Genomic DNA, 17,963 nt, shown 5'->3' on the forward strand with positions numbered 1-17,963 from the left:
CCAGCTAATTACGTTAAAACATAAAATGGTGGAAGGCTAGTGGTTTGCTAAATCATTATTATTAGGATGTTGTAAGGCGGTTGCTTGTGTCCCAGGTTGTTGGTGTTGCTAGGTGGTGGCTATGCTAGTAAATACACTAATACCTTAAATCCACTGCTACCTTAAATCCAATTGTATCTTAAATCCACTGCTACCTCAAATCAAAGGCAACCTTAAATTAGGGGTGGGAATCTCTAGGCACCTCTCAATTAGATTCGATTACAATTCAGATGGCTGCAATGAGATTATAAAACGATTATCGATGCATCTTAATGCATCTTTTTTTCTATACAAGATTTCTTTTTCTCACTGTGTGACAACTTGGAACTTTTAAAGCTAAGTAGCTTCCAACATCTTTTAAAAATCAATCAAACGGAAGCAATGTGCCAAGTCAACTGGAAAGCTCTCATTCACTGTTCTTGTTTGGAGCACATGAGAGACTAGCTGCCACTCATCTGTGATGAAATACGCTGCTATGGTGAAATAAGATCCTGTGGCAATGGGTGTCCACGCAGCAGATTATAGCTATTCTACCGTTTTCTTCAGTGATTCTATAACTTTTGGTTTGGTCTCGTTGTAGAGAGTGGGGGTCGCTGTGTCAGTAAAATATCTTCAAGACGGGGCGGTGTATCTCGGCTCCAAAGTGTGCGACATAGCATGAAAAACCTGGTTCTCAAAGACTGAGTACAGATGCATATCGTTGGCAATAAAAGTTGTGACAGAGTTTGTAATTCGCTTCGCCATTTCCGAGTTTGATGGAAGCTTGACATCGCTTGCTTGATGGTCCTCTGGTTGGCAGCAACCAGGCAGAAAATGGGTGGAAACATGTAATATGGTTTTCCCCCTCAACTTCATAGAAGCCAAAGTGCTTCGATTTTTGACATTTGTGAATCGATTCAGAATCGCCCACGTCCACATCGTGATGCATCTAAGAATCGATCCCCCCCCCACCCCTACCTTAAATCTAAAACCCCTAAATCTCTTACATTATCTGGTACCTCAAATTCACTGCTCCCTTAAATCCAATACCTCCTTATTTTCCACTGCCACCTTAGCTCTTGTGCTATCTTGAGGTCATTGCTATTTTAAATCCACTGTTCCCTTAAATTCAATGCCTCCTTACCCAGCAAACATTCATAACGTTGTCTACTTTCTTACAAGGTTGCTTCAACGTTGTCAAAAGGTGGTGCTGTTTACATTGTCTGAACAAGGTTGTTACAACGTTGTCACAACCTCATTATGCAGCATTGTTGCCATATGGTATGACTACCTATCAGCAACTTAGCAAAGTTCCTTGGAGATCCATGCACAAAATAATGGAACTTATGAGGATTCTAGGAGGTTGTGACGAGGTTGTGACAACGTTCTGACAACATTGCCATTGCGTCGTCACAATTTTGTCCGATAACGTTGTCACAACTTTTTGAGGAATTACATTTTAACGTTGTGGGCACCAAAACAATAGATTGTCACATCATTGTCACAACATTTGTGATTGTAGGGTAATTCCACTGCTACCTTAAATTTACTGATACCTTAAATCAACTGCCACCTTAAATCTCAGTCTAACTTAAACCAAATGCTACCTAAAATATACTGTCTCCTTGAATCCACTGCCACCTTAATTCGCTGATACCTTAAATCCAAAGCTGCCTTAAATTTGTTGCCAACTTAAATACACTGCTACCGTAAAACCACTGCTCCCTTAAATCCACTGATATTGTTAACTCCACTGCCACCTTAAATCTACTGATGGCTTAAATTAATGGCCACCCTAAATCTCAGTCTACCTTAAATGAATTACTACCTTAAATTCACTGCTTCTTTAAATCCAACACCTCCTTAACTCCACTGCCACCTTATATTTACTTATACCTTAAATCCATCACAACCTTAAACTTACTGAGACCATAAATTCACTGCCACCTTAAATCTCCTGCTACTTTAAAAACATTGCTTCCTTAATTCCACTGCCTCCTTAATTCCACTGCCACCTTAAATTTACTGTCACCCTGATTCCACTGCCACTGTAAATTCTGATACCTTAAATCCCCTGCCACCTTAAATGCATTATGTGTTGTTATTGCTGTACATTAGGCTGTGAGCGTGTGAGCCTGTGTGTATTGTTTGAGTATCTGTGAGAGATTTGCATTGTGACATCACTAGTGGCACCTGAATGTCCCAAACACTCTGCCATTCATTTCCTATGGGAAAAAATATCGCTTTCGAGTGATCGTTTTATGAAAACCGAACATCGGAGGTTTAGGTCCTCAAGCGTGCAAAGTTTCATTGTTCTAGCTCAAAAACTGCACGGCAAGAAACATTTTATATTTTAAGTGTAGAACAATAAAAATAACTTTATGAACAATCTCTAAGTTGGCTTGAAAAAGCCAGCTAATTACGTTAAAGTGGTTATCACTGTTTTCTTTGTTATAACTGTTTTATTACTGTTTTATTTCTGTTATTACCATTTTAGATTTGTTATTACAGTTATACTACTTTTTTTACTACTGTTATAGCAGAGCATTAGGCTGTAAGCGTGTGAGTCTGTGTGTACTGTGTATAAGTGTCTGTATGAGAGATGTGCCTTGAGATGTCACTTGTGGCAGTTATTGTTCTAAAAATATCGGCATCAATTTTCAGTAAGAAAATTTGGTCTTTGAACGCTTGTTTTACGAAAATCGTGCGCCAGATCGGTCAAAAAAGCACAAATGCATATGAGCACGAATATGAGCAACGTTTGAGCAAAATTTAGTGGTTACGTCAAAAACCACAGACTGTGAAACGTTTACAAATTTTTAGCGCAGAATAATAATAATTGAAGATAAATAGAATACGAGGAACAGTAAGTTGGCTTTTTCAAGTGAATTAAACTAGTGAGGAAAAGTTTGTGAACAAACTAGCTAATTGCGTTAAAACGTTAAAATAGTAGAATGTTGATGGTTGCTAAAATGTTGCTTAGATGTTGCTATGAGGTTGTTGTGGTATCTAAGGTGGTTGGTAAAGAGCTGCTAGGTGGTTACTATGGTGTCCTAGGTTGTTGTTAAAGTGTTGCTAGGTGGTTGCTATGCTATTAAACACAGTTACCTTAAATTCACTGATACCTTAAATAAATTGCTTCCTTAAATTTAGTGGTATCTTACATTACACTGCTATCCTCAATACACTGATACCTAAAATTTACTGCTACCTAAAATTTACTGCCACCTTAATTTTACTGATACCTTAAATTTACTGATATCTTAAATCCACTGCCAGATTAAATTAAGTGATACCTTAAATCCACTGCTGCCTTAAATTTACTAATGCCTAAAATCTAGATGCCTAATAACTAGAAAGGGAATATTCTTGAAAGAACTTTAAGTTGCCTTAGCTAATTATGTTAAAACATTAAATAGGTGGTAGACAGCTGATGGTTGTGTGTGTTGCTTAGATGTTGCCATGCGGTTGCTATGGTATTCAAGGTGGTTGGTAAAGTGTTACTATGTGGCTGCTATGCTATTAAACACACTGTTACCTTAAAGTCACTGAAACCTTAAATCCACTGCTATCTAAATGCACTAGTACCTTCAGTTCAGTGATATCTTTCAGAAAATGCTACCTTAAATTCACTGGTACTTTAAATCCACTATCACCTTAAATACCGATACCTTAAATGCACTGCTACCTTAAATTTCCAGATATCTTCAAGTCCACTTCCACCTTGAATTCACTGCCATCTTAAATTTACTAATACTTTAAATCCAAAGCCACCTTAAACTTACTGATACCTTAAACCCACTGCCACCTTAAGTTTAATGATACTTGATATCCACTGCTACCACAAATTTATTGGTACTGTAAATCCACTGCCACCTTGAATTCACTGCCATCTTAAATTTACTGATACCTTAAATCCACTGACACCTTGAATTCATTGCCATCATAAATTCAATGATACCTTAAATCCACTGCCATCTTAAATTTACTGCCAACATTAATATTCTAATACTTTATATCCACTGCCACCTTACATTTACTGACACATTAAATTCACTGCCACCTTAAATTTAGATACCTTAAGTCTATTGCCACCTTGAATGCGCTGCCATTTTAAATTTACTGATATCTTAAATCCACTGCCACCTTAACCTCACTGCCACCTTAAATCTTATACCTTAAATTTATTGATATTTTACCCACTGCCACCTTATATCTTCTTATACCTTAAATCCACTGTCACCTTGAATTTACTAATGCCTTAAATCCACTGCCTCTTTAAATTCTCTTTTACCTTGAATTCACTGCCACCTTTAATTTAATGATACCATACATCCAGTGCCACCTTAAATTTACTTATAACTTAAACCTACAGCCACCTTAAATCTCAGGCTACATTGAGTCCAGTGAAGTACTGAAGTCCAGTGCTCCCTTAAATTCACTACCACCTTTAATTCACTGCCACCTTAAATTCGTTGCTAGCGTAAATATACTACCTTGCAACCACTGCTCTCTTAAAGCCAATGGTACCTTAAACGCACTGCTACCTTTAATTTACTGCCACCTTAAATTCATTAATTGTGCTGCTATTGTTGCACATTAGGCTATAATCATGTGAGTCTGTGTGTAGTGTGTATGCGTTTGTGTGGGAAATGTGCATTGTGACATCACTTGGGGCAGTTAGACTTGGATGTCCCAAACATTCCACCATTCATTTAGATAGATAGATAAATCTAGACATAAGTTAAAGTACAAGAGAAATAAAATAAAAGTAAAAGTATATCTATTTACATATTTACATTGCATATGAGACAGATTTGTTGTATTTACAAGACAGCAGGCACTGAGTGGTAGGAGGTAAACTAAAAGCACATATTATTAGATATGTCAATATTACAGTGTAAAGTGCCTAGTGAAAGTGTCATTACAGTAATAGTTGTGATATATTGCACAGTGTGTATTAATCAGAGAGGAGATATAGTGATGTGGTTCAGCACAGTTGAGATCAGTACCATCTCTGCAGTAAGGAGACTTGCTGTAGAGCCTTATAGCAGTAGGTAAGAAAGATCTCACACAGCGCTCTTTAACACAGTGCAGCTGTAACAGACGGCCACTGAAAGTGTTTCTCTGTTTATCCAGTGTAGCATGCAGAGGGTGTGAGGTGTTGTCCAGGATGGCTAACAGCTTGTTGAGTGTCCTCTGTTCTGCCACAACCTCTAAAGAGTCCAGCTCGACTCCTACAACAGAGCCAGCCTTCCTAATAAGTTTGTTTATTTTGTTCAGAGCACTTTTGTTAATGTTGCTGCCCCAGCACACAACAGCATAGAATAGAGCACTCGCTACAACAGACTGGTAGAATGACCACAGGAGCTTAGTGCACACACGAAAAGACCTCAGCCTCCTCAGGAAGTAGAGACGGCTCTGGCCTCTCTTGTACACTGCGAGAGTGTTGCAGCTCCAGTCCAGCTTCTTGTCCAAGTGCACACCCAGATATTTGTAAGTCCTGACCACCTCCACATCAACTCCATCAATAGTGACTGGTGACAAGGCAGGTTTGGACTTCCTAAAGTCTAGCACCATCTCCTTAGTCTTACTGATGTTTAGCTGTAGCTGGTTCAGCTTACACCAGTCAACAAAGTCCTTCATGAACTTGTGCTGAAGAATTCCACACAGCTGCTCCGCACACAGTTTCAGCACCCTAGGTTCAATGCCATCAGGTCCCGCTGCCTTGCATTGCTTGAGTTTTTTCAGTTTAACCTTCACCTGATTAGCAATGAATGTAACATCACTGCATATTCCAATTGTGGGGTGAGAGGTGTCCATTGCAGACAGTGGTTGCTGATGGTCACAGGTGTGAATGGCTGTGGTGGAGGAAGGTGAGGCTGTAGATGGTCCATGGCATAGTTTTGTACGAGTGTTAATCTGCGTAGGAGACAGACACAATGAAGCAGGAGAGGAGCCATTGTCAAACTGCACAAAGAACTGGTTTAACTCATTTGCCCATTCACGCTTTCCCTCTGCTGGAATAGGGCTGCGTTGGTTGAAGCCAGTGATGTCTTTTAGGCCTCTCCAGACATCACGAGTGTTACTCAGCTCTAGTTTGTTTTCCAGCTTGGACCTTTTTGGCCTTCTTAATTGAGGTTTTAAGCTGTTTTTGTACCCTCTTCAGTTCCTCCCTATCTCCTGCCATAAATGCTCTTTTCTTCTGGTTCAGCAGAGACTTTAAGTCACTGGTGACCCAGGGTTTGTTGTTTGGAAAGCATCGGACAGTCTGGGAGGGTACAACAGAAGTTGATGTATTCAGTGATGCATGATGTTATTGCATCAATGTCCTCACCATGTGGTTCACACAGGACATCCCATTGTGTAGCCTCAGTGATTCTACAGCCTCAGGTGACCACTTCCTCACTGTCCTTGTGGTCACTGCCTGTCTCTGAACCAGTGGTTTATACCATGAGTTGAGGTGAACCAGGTTATTGTCTGTACAACCGAGTGGAGGGAGAGCTGTGGATTTATATGCTTCCTTGACATTGGCATACAGCAGGTCCAGAGTCTTGTTCTCTCTCATCTTGCAGTCCACAAACTGGCTGAAAGTGGGCAGACATGATGAGAGGGTAACATGACTGAAGTCTCCAGACACTGCGATGAATGCACAAAGTCTCTGGTTTTGCATCCTCGCTATTGTTCACGAACACAGCCAGCCCTCCTCTCTTCTTCTTACCAGTTTGCTTGTGGTCTCTGTCCACCCTCACAGTAGTAAAACCATTCAGATGAACATGAGAGTCAGGTACGCACGGGCTCAGCCATGACTCTGTAAAGCACAGAATGCTGCATTCCCAGTATTCCCGTTGTGTCCGTGTTAGAGCAGACAGTTCGTCCATTTTGTTAGCCAATGACCGTATGTTCCCCATAAGTATTGAAGGAAGATTTGGTTTGTATCTCTGCTTCTTTTCCCGCTGTTTTTCTCCCGCTCTGCAGCCCCGGTAAGGACGTCTCAGCTCCGCTGGAATCACCGGCCACTGGAATCACCGGCCGCTGTGATGTAAACAAAGCCGCCGGCTTCAGAAGCGCAATCAGCTGATTCCTCGTGTAGACTAAGCAAGGGCGTGCGGTGCAGTCGTAGTCTGAAAGTTCCGTTAAATTATTCATTGAAAAGTCAATAAAAGTTTTAAAAAGTTGTGTAACAACTTTAAACCCTGCCTACATATCCAGAAAAGAAAGAAAATGGGTAAAAAAGACGCTATTTACAAAAAAAAGTAGAAGACGCAGACACAGAGCTACTGGAACAGGCAGCCACCTCGAGCAGCGCCGGAAGAAGAATGTGCCTTTCTTGTGTGAAAAAATACTGTCTTTGAACAATCTTATTTTTCAAAATCAACTTAACAATAATAAGAATAAGAAGATTATGAAGAACACTAAGTTGGCTCTTCCACTACAGCTGACCGAACTATAACAAGTCCATAGTACACATAACTAGCAGCATGAATATAAAAGAGGTCTCTATATTTTCAGTAAGCCTATGTCTCTTCTTGGAAGGCATTCTGCTAGAGGTTGGAACACTGCCATAAGGATTTGATTGCCTTTAACCACAAGAGCTCAGGTGCCATCACAAAGGTATCTGATGGCAGCATCTGGCAATGTTGGCCTTATTTGTATCTTGCCAACATTATAAAAAAATATTTACAGTACAAGATACATAAGATCCTTCCATGTTAAAATGTCAAACTGCAAGCTATCTTTTGTTTTTTGGCTAACAGAGTTTGCTGAAGGCATCAAACGTTTGCGCAATTTTAGATCTTATTAAAATAAGTTAATTGCGATGTTTAAAATCTTCTATTTAAAGATTTTTAATTAAAACAAAATTATCATACATTAAGTCAGTTGCTATTGAGTTGAAATCATACAGCACTGTGCAAAGAAGTCAATGAGCCCTCTTTTGTTCAATTAATTTTCTTTAAGCTGAGCTGTTTGTTTTCCTTTTATAATTTTTTTTTTTTTCATTTAAAGTCATTTGAATGTGGTTTAATATTTAGACAATAAATTTCCTTTTGGGATTGATGCATCCTTGATGTAAGCATTTTGTCTCTCTTGTCTTAGATCTGTAGACTTTAAGCAAATCACGGTTACTCTAACTTCTTGTCTGAGGTACAAGGAATAATAAAAACTAAAATAAATAAACTGCCTGTAACGCTACAAATGATAACAGTCTTAAACAGCTCAGTTTAAGGACCCAATTTCAAATATATAACTTAATTAGGATATTGGGACATTTTCTATAATGATTTCTGTCTATTATTACTCATATTGCATCTTATGTTCTTACACCTTAAGCATCTTCATTACTATTTAACATTTTCTTTTTGATTTCTTATTGAATATCTGTTATGCATTTGTGATTTTTTTGTTACTTTGCTTTATTGTTTAGTTTGCATTTCAGCAGTGATTCAAAAGTATGAAAAGTTATAAAATTTTTAATAGGCTAACTACACCACATTAATAATCACTGATATAAATTAAGAGTTTGGCTTTGTTAAGTATGCCTGTGTGTGTACACAAACCATTGGCATCGAATCACTAGCTCCAGCAATTTCTGCAGCTTTCTCAAGGATCTACAAAAAGAAAAAGCAAAAAGAGTAACATATATGACAGCAATGTCAAATTGTACATCTATTGTACAGTATTGTGCAAAAGTCATTCATTTAATTTAGAGCCAAAATGGCCAATAAGTACAACTTATGCATTTTTCAGGAGATATCTGATATCAAATATCCACAGAATAATATATGTTCCCAAGGAAGTGGAATGTCAATAGCAAATGCGTGAAAAAAAACAGTTTAAAAACTAGAATTACAGTTTACTGGAGTTAAAGATATACAGAAAATGGGACTCCTAACAACCATGCAAGACCTAGTAGACCAAAACAGCCACATGCTTTTATCTTTGAGAGATGGTAGAAAATCAACTCAACACCAGGTACGTGTTAAGTGGGGGTGTTGAGGGGGCTGCAAACCGTTTGGAACTTTAGAATAATTTGAGTGTAGTAAAGATCAATGTGTGCTTGTTTAAGAGTGGAGCTCGTATTTTTATACTTTTACTATCTGCAATAGCTGCACTGTGTAAGTGAACACAGTATTTTCATTACAGTGACCTGAAAAAAGCTGACTGTTTTGGGAGCGTGCCACTCAAACACATGCAGGTTGAGCTGCAAAGAGAGAAAGACTATGCTGCGTTATAGACCAGTTCTGAGTCACAAAGCAGCCTAATGTTGCTTTTTAATCTTCAAAACAATCATCTATCATAGTAATGAAGTTTATCAATCACTGTATCTCCTGTTCAGAGTGAGTGTTAAATCTCAGTGTGTGACTGTGGGCGTGACACAGTCGGTTACTGCACCGCATATTAACAATCTGATTGGCCACCACTTAACTCATTGCTCGCATATATGCTGCTTAAAATTTCAGCACACCCAAACTTAAAACGCCTTCCCGCGTCCTGCTCAATTCCTCTGAATGTGTTAAGGATTACTTGGATTGTGAAAAGCAGAAAATGCAAGCAACTTCTAAGACTGAACTTCAGAGGTGTAGAAAAATATCCCTTCAGATTTCTTAGAAAAAGGAAAGCAAGTCTCCTGAAACGAATGAGAACTGAAAAAAATATCCAGTTGTTGAAGCTTCTTTGTAATTTTCTGTTCAATGTACATTTTCTACTTTTTTTCTGACTCTGAAAATAAAAAGTTGTACTTGGTCATTTTGACTGAAAATGAAATAAAAGTTTTCTCTGGCTTTCGCACAGCCCTGTATGCTGTTTTGTGTACACATACTTTGTCGAAAGGTGGAAAAATGACTGGATGTGTGGAGTACTCTGGAAAACGAATATGAAGTGCTGTGGCATTCTCAGTGTATGGATTTGTCTGGATCGTTCCAATAGGGTTTAACATCTCCTCCAGCTCATCTGAGACAGATACAAACCGGAAAAATGTTTGGCTACTCAAACTCAAATTCATAACACTCTCAAACACACACTAATTATACTGACAGTCAGATTCTTACTCATATTTACTAAACCATCAGCATAGGTTCTTTAACTTTATCCATGGAAATGTAAGCTTATGGCGTGTGTTGTCTCACCAGGAAAAGAGGACCAGGTATGTAAGATGATGTCACCAGTCTTTAGCTGTCCTCTGTAGTCAAAGACCATTGTGTTCACCCACGCTATTGGGTAATGCTAGATATAAAGAGAAACATTACAATAAAAATATTTTCCTTTCTTCCCCAATCTACTTTGCTACTGCTCTGAGAGTTACTTTGTAATTTCTCACCACTTTGCCAGCTTTTCGGATAGTCTGATATTTGTTCATTTGAGCATTTTTGGTGGATTTCTGCTTTTTGACTTTGTCCATCACAGCGTAGATGGCAAAACAGAGGCGAGCCATGCGGGGCAGGTCACAGATGGAAATTTCAAACTCCAGAGTCCTGTTCCACACATACTCAGAGCGGCCACTGCTCTCATTGCTCACTGCTGGCTTACACAGCAGCTCTGTACCATGGAACAGCCCTGCACGGACCTGCACCTAGCAGAGGGAGAAAGGGAGAAAATGGCATTTCTAAATTATAATCGTTGTGACACAATGTGAACAGACAGGTTTATTTCATTAGTCCATGTTTTTAGGACAGAAAATGCCTACCCTTTCACTCTGATCTGAAATTTGTTTTCTATTTTGTGTTATAAGTGTTGTGAATGAGTTACGACAGCTCCCCTAGGAATAGCATAAAAGCCCAAGTGTTAGGTCAAGCAGGGGCAAATGAAAAAAATGAAAATGAACATTAAAAACATTTACATCAGGGATGTGCAAGGGCACTTTTAACCATTCAAGGTGCCGGTTTTAAAATACTGAAATCGTCATGTGGGTTTTCATTATATTTCATTATAGGAAGCTGAAAAAAACATACAACCCAACAATTCGCTGAAATGGCAAATTTTGTTTTAATAGGACTATAAAATTTGGCGAGTGTGCTTGTATATTTGAGCAAATATGTGTTTAAAGCATTCTAAAATACGAGTGCTTTAACATAAGTGCATTGTCAAGAATGCTTTGTTAAGGACATGATTGAGAAGTCAGAAGCAGCCTGGCTGTCTCGCAAACTGGACTAGACTGTATTCCTCAATGTGCTACTAAGCTGTTGTGCAATGCAAGTGCTGTCACTTAAAAAAAAAAATAGGCTGAGAGCCCTACATTTATTTTGGCCATAGTTCCCTTTTTTCTTCCCCGCAGCTGACTGTTGACCTAATATTCATTGGAGCATCTTTTATGGATTACAGACATTATTTAAGAATACACATCCCTAATTTACATAGAGATACAAAAAAAGGTTTTATAGGTAAGTATATCATGCAGAGCATGGTGCTGCAGATGTGTGAAGTAAATCTGGGAGCATTGGGGTTAGGACACAAAAAAGCATCAAACAACACTACAAAGGAAAAAATTTGACAGAAAAATCAAGTGTTTTGGCCATCAATGTTCATTATTATAGGCATTTATATGATTCCCTTCATAGAAACAATAACATCACATATTCTTGTCGGAATATTACCACATGCAACATATTTTTTATTGTTGTTAATAAATATTTAATACACTTATTCATCACATCCAAATGTTACTTCTTCTATCTATTCTTTCTCTAATGAGGTATATTACAACCCTTTTCTCCATGTTGAAAACTGATAACTGTTTCTATGTTTCCTCTTCATTATGTGCACATTTTGTTTTGGTTAATGTGACAGTGCCCCACACGTTATGTGCAAGTATGGTGGCAGACACCCATGCGAACATTTCCACGACTGCAGATTTGCAGATGCATAATTTGACTGATTAGTGCACCTTGTTCAGGTCTCAGATTATGATTGACTGCACAAGACTATAGTAAAGGGCTACTTTTAGTGGTCTGAGCTTAGATTAGGGACCTTAAAAGCAGTACGCCTTACCTTCGCCGTCTCCTCTGCATTGACCTTAATGCCTTTCACCAAAATGATTTTAAACAGAGAATGGACCTCCCAAACACATGTATGCATCTGCTACCAAGAGAAGAAAGTGATGGTGGTGAAACGAATCATATTAAGCATTCATAGTATATCCACACTTAAACACGCTGTCCGCGACCTCGCACATGCACACCCCTGGCAGTTTGGCATTGTAAATTACAAATGATTGTGTATGACACCAATAGAAATGACTAATGATATGCTAATAATATAACATTATGACCACCTCCTTGATTCTACACTCATTGTCCATTTTATCAGCTCCACTTACTATATACGTGCACTTTGTAGCTCTACAATTACAGACTGTAGTCCATCAGTTTCTCTGCATACTTTGTTAGCCCCCTTTTACCCTGTTCTTCAGTGGTCAGGACCCCCATGGACCCTCATAGAGCAGGTACTATCGGGGTGGTGGATCATTCTCAGCACTGCAGTAACACTGACTTGCTGGTGGTGTGTTAGTGTGTGTTGTGCTAGTGCGAGAGGATCAGACACAGTTTTTAACACATCAGTGTCACTGCTGGACTGAGAATAGTCCACAAACCAAAAATATCCAGCCAACAGCGTCCTGTGACCACTGATGAAGGACTAGGGGATGACCAACACAAACTGTGCAGCAGCAGAAGCGCTATCTTCTCTGACTTTACATCTACAAGGTGAACTGACAAGGTAGGACCATCTAATAGAGTGGACACAGTAAGTGGACACAGTGTTTAAAAACTCCAGCAGCACTGCTGTGTCTGATCCACTTGTACCAGCACAACACACACTAACACACCACCACCATGTCAGTGTTACTGCAGTGCCGAGAACGATCCACCACCCAAATAGTACCTGCTCTGTGAGGGTCCATGGGGGTCCTGACCACTGAAGAACAGGGTGAAAGGGGGCTAACAAAGTATGCAGAGAAACAGATGGACTACAGTCTGTAATTGTACAGCTACAAAGTGCACCTATATAATAAGTGGAGCTGATAAAGTTGACAATGAGCGTAGAAACAAGGAGGTGGTCATAATGTTATGCCTGATCGGTGTATAAGTCACCTGAGGAGCAAAAATAACCAGAAAACATCAGAAATTATTAGGTTACCTCTATGACGGGCTACAATTTACAACTGATGTAGTTATTCGTCCATGTTATTTGCATACATTCATATAAAAAAGATGCTTTCAGAATACTTGCAAGTATCCTTTGGTTTGCTATAAGAAAAGGAGGCCATTTGTATCTAGCAGTCAAGAACCATTCATTTGTGTTCTAGGAAGCTATTATGAACCAAATTTCAAAAAAGTTGGGAGGGTATGTGAAATCCTAAAAATAATAAAAGCAAAAAGCAGTGATCAGTAAATTCTGTTGGACCTGTATTCAGTTGAACAGTACAAAAACGCAGTATGATGTTTTACCTTATGACCTCATTATTTTTTATAAATATACACTCATTCCAAATTTGATGCATGCAACACATTTCAAAAAAGTTGAAATAGGAGCTTGTTTACCAGGTCAAGTTAAAGTATATTTATATAGCACTTTTTACAAAAGGCATCGTCACAAAGCACCTTTACAGAAAAATCAGAGTCCAAGCCCCCATTAACAAGACAAAACTCCCTAAGAGCAACAGGAAAAAAACTTTGAGAGGAAACAAGACACAAAAGTCTGTATTACATCACAGTGTTACATCACCTTTCCTTTCAAGAACACATAACGAATGTTTGAGCACTGAAGATACAAACTTATCCAGTTTTGAAAGCATCATTTTTGCTATTCTTTTGTTCTACAAGTTTTCAGCTATGCAACCGCAATGGGCCTTTGTTTGCTGTATTTTATATATGTTGACATAAGGCTTCCTAAGCCCATGCGGTAATATCTATCACAGAAACGTTCTCGTTTTTATTGCAGTGCCATGTGAGGGGCAGAAGGTTATGGGCATTCTGTTGTGTTGTTTGGCCTTTTCCTTTCTTTTATCTCTCTGGATTCCCTGGGTGTTTTGATGACATTATATGCCCCATAAAAGGTGAAATACCTCAAATCCGTGTAATCCCTGGTTGAGGGACATCATTTTTAAACCGTTAGATTTTTTTGCTGATATATTTTTGTCAAAATGCCGAGCCTCGACTCATCCTTGCTCATACAGGACTAGACCTTTCCTGGTTACTAGTTTTATACCCAAGCATGATTGCATCACCAGTTTAAAATGTTTTGTGAACATTTCACAATGTTTGTAGTCTTAAACTGCCCACATTCCAAATTTCTTCGAATAAGCATTTATTTGCAAAAAATCAAGACGATAAAGTAAAATATTATGTATTTTGTGTTGTATATGTATTTGTGTACTGTTTTTGTTTGTGGTCAAAATACATTTATAAATCACTGCTTTCTGCATTTTACCTACTGTCCCAACTTTTTTGGAAGTCTGTTTGTAGACAAAGTGATTTCTCCACAGTGCTTCAACTATCCAAATGGAAAATACCTTGCAAAGCTCTCAGCTCCAGTTGGATAGTTCATGAGATTTTGTTAAAAACTGTACTTACTGACAGTCCTCTTCTTTTAGGGGGAAGGGGGAGAGGAGGATTGGAGGACTTCCGTGTGAGCACAGCTCCAATGGTGCTGATTTCATGTTCAAACATGGCCTTCACATCACTGCAATGCACCATTGTCAAGTGGGGGATCTCCTGAGACAGCAAACATGATCTGATGTACTTCACACACACACACACACACACACACACGCGCACATGCACACATACAAACACAACTTTTCAATTTGAGGAAGTGTGCACAGCAGAAGCAAGATTTGTTTTAGCAATGGGCAAATGTTGACACAGAATAGGTTGGAAAACACAGAGCTATTACATTAAAACTAGGCTCTGACCGATATTGAACCTTTTTTGATTGCAGCATTACCAGGATTAAAACCTGAACAAAAAACAACTTTTTTTGTGAAGAGAACTAATGAAAATTAAAAACAAGGTGATAAACAGAAACCAAAAGTGCTAAGTGTTTTGGGATGCTCTGACTGCAGAGCTGCACTATATTATTAAGACTTTTATTGTTATGTTTTTGTTGTTTGAGTTTAAGAAGTGCAATAATTAAGAACTGACAATCATAACTGTCAGTAATACTTTACTAATAACGGATACATACATACATACCTACATACATACATACATCATCTAAACCGCTTATCGTTCTGGGTCGCGGCGGGGTGCTGGAGCCTATCCCAGCTGTCATTGGGCGGAAGGCAGGATACACCCTGGACAGGTCGCCAGTCCATCACAGGGCAGACATACACATTCACACCTAGGGGCAATTTTTTTTAGCATGTCCAATTGGCCTGACTGCATGTTTTTGGACTGTGGGAGGAAACTGGAGTACCCGGAGGAAACCCACGCAGACATGGGGAGAACATGCAAACTCCACACAGAAACGACCCTGGTCGTCCAGCCAGGAATCGAACCCAGGCCATTCTCGCTGTGAGGCAACAGCGCTACCCACTGCGCCACCGTGCTGCCACCTTAAATTTACTGATACCTTAAATATATTGCTACCTTTTATCACCACTGCAGTCATAAATTCTCAGCTACCTTAACTTTACTGATACCTTAAATTCATTGCCACCTTAAATTTACTGATATCCAAAGCCTTGTCAAATCCACTTAAACCTTATTTGAATCTACTGCTACCTTAAATCCCTTGCTACCCTAAATCCAATGGCAGCGTAAATCCACGGCCACCTTAAATCCACTGCTATCTCAAATTCGCTCATACCTTAAATCCAATGCCACTTTAAATTTACTGATACCCAAGATCCACTGCCACCTTAAATTTACTGATCTTATCCAAAGCCTCATCAAATCCACTTAAACCTTAAATTCACTGCTACCCTAAATCTCATGCAAGCTTAAATCTAATGCTACCTTAAATATATTGCTACCTTAGATTCACTGCTAACTTAAATCCACTGCCTCCTTAAGTCTCCTGCTACCTTGCATTATTTGTTACCTTAAATCCACTTAAACCTTGTACACTGTCAAAGACACCCAAAAAACATTCTACATGGCTAGTCAATATAATTATAGCACACACCTAACATTTTAGTAACTCATGTACTGCAGAATTAGTACAAATCTGCTCAAAGTTCAAATCAATTTCCTAAAGTCTTGTCCTAATCAAGAACTCAAACCACCACTCGTGTTCAGCTCCAAGTTACTGTCTCATTCAGCTGACCCCTGAGCACGCCTCAGATCTATGACATTTCTAATGAGGAACGATCCATCTTTAGCATTATCAGTTTTGAAAGCATTACCTAAACTCTCTCATACTTAGCCTTACTTTGTGGTCCTGAGTCTTGCATCCAACTTTCTATACCCCATATCAGAATATGTACACAAAATGACAGTGAAAAGCACTAGAATAGTGTTTTGATGAAAGTTCCTCAGCAGGAACATTCTGCAAAAACAGCTGTCTCAGTACCTTCAGCATATACCATAACTTCCAACGGATTTCCATCTGACATCAGACAGTTGTCCTGATGCCACTGCATAAGCATTTATATATCACTTAGGCAGTACTCTTACATAAAGGACCCTTGCACTCCTTAAGGTGCAAGATGTGTAATGTTGATTTTATGTCCTACATTATGTGCTGATATACAACAGTTCATGGGGCATTTATAAAGCATTTTACATCACTTACGAGCAAATTATGTATGTTACAAAATATTTGTCCTATATGTTTAGAATTAATTTTCAAATAACACATTACCCTAGTCTTTAATTCTTACTTTGTAGTGAATAAGTGTGTGTTCTCCAAACAAGAAATCCAGCTTGCCACTGATTCTCAGGACATAGTCACCAAGGCAACCTTTGTTTTCCTCCAAGCTATGAGTTGTCAGCCATTTTCGGAGAGCCTGCTCCATCAGCTCTGCTACAGTACAGCTCAATGGCACTTTTAGACTTGCAGTGTCCTGTGGGACATTGGGGCAGGGTGGATGGGGATATTTGTAAATACTGATTATTCCACAACACTCGTAACTTTGTTATTTGATAGTTTGAAGGTTTTTGCACAAATGCAAGTTTGTACCTGTGACTGGTTGTAGTGCATAGTAATTTTGATGTCACCCTCATTCCGGTCATAACACTCTTCAAATGGCCCAGCCTCTATCTGTGGAGGAAAGCAGCTCTGAAGCCATTCCCCCCATGACATCGTCTGCACACGCAGCATTTTCTCTTCACTGATTCGTTGCATCTTGATTCGAAAATCCTTTACTTCCTGGTCCTGCAGAGCATCCAGCTCATGTAGTCCTGAAAACAAGAGATGAAATTCATTAAAGCCTTGTAATAATGAACCCTTTAACACATAAAAAAAATACAACACAACACAAAATAACAAGTGATCATTAAACAAATGTTACAATGACAAAACAAAAAAATCTGTCAGTGCTAGAAAATTTTTTTTTCACATTTTAAAACTTTGCTATAACACAATAGTTTAACTTACCATTTTACAAATAAAGGCAACATATGAATCTACAGTATACAAATAAACATATTACATTACACTTCATAGTCATTTTATGATCATTTTGTTTTTGTTTTATCATAATTTTATTAATTTTACTTTGTTGCTTTTATTATAATTTTTCAAAAACTCTAAATCATGAGTATTTACAAAATTTGAGACAATTATCACTATAATTATTTTCTTTAAAGCTTTAAGTCATACCAAAATCTGCAATACTAAAACAGAATGCAAGAAATGGGAATTTATTCATTTTTGAAATAATATCGTTTACACTTAATAAATATTAGTGCTACATTACCATAACAACATTCTCACACACACACAAACACACTTAATCGCTTATCCTTCTGGGTCGCGGGGGATGCTGGAGCCAGCGGTCATTGGTC

General features: G+C 38.6%; 1 protein-coding gene across 2 annotated transcripts in view; it reads right to left on the reverse strand.

Moving 5' to 3' along the window:
- pik3cb (phosphatidylinositol-4,5-bisphosphate 3-kinase, catalytic subunit beta) overlaps positions 1-17,963 on the reverse strand; it is a 115,098-nt gene that overhangs the window by 40,684 nt on the left and 56,451 nt on the right. Inside the window, exons 4-11 of one of the 2 annotated variants that reach the window (XM_036562384.1) lie at positions 17,137-17,357; positions 16,838-17,020; positions 14,586-14,753; positions 12,004-12,090; positions 10,337-10,588; positions 10,146-10,242; positions 9,839-9,969; positions 8,577-8,627 (exon numbers count right to left, since the gene is read on the reverse strand). In XM_036562384.1, coding sequence (XP_036418277.1) covers positions 8,577-8,627; positions 9,839-9,969; positions 10,146-10,242; positions 10,337-10,588; positions 12,004-12,090; positions 14,586-14,753; positions 16,838-17,020; positions 17,137-17,357 — 1,190 coding nt within the window. Of the gene's footprint in view, positions 1-8,576; positions 8,628-9,838; positions 9,970-10,145; positions 10,243-10,336; positions 10,589-12,003; positions 12,094-14,585; positions 14,754-16,837; positions 17,021-17,136; positions 17,358-17,963 lie in introns of both variants that reach the window. The other variant, XM_036562382.1, reaches the window with a different exon arrangement.

Source organism: Colossoma macropomum, unplaced genomic scaffold (genome assembly GCF_904425465.1).
Source record: "Colossoma macropomum unplaced genomic scaffold, Colossoma_macropomum, whole genome shotgun sequence".
Classification (NCBI taxonomy): Eukaryota; Metazoa; Chordata; class Actinopteri; order Characiformes; family Serrasalmidae; genus Colossoma; species Colossoma macropomum.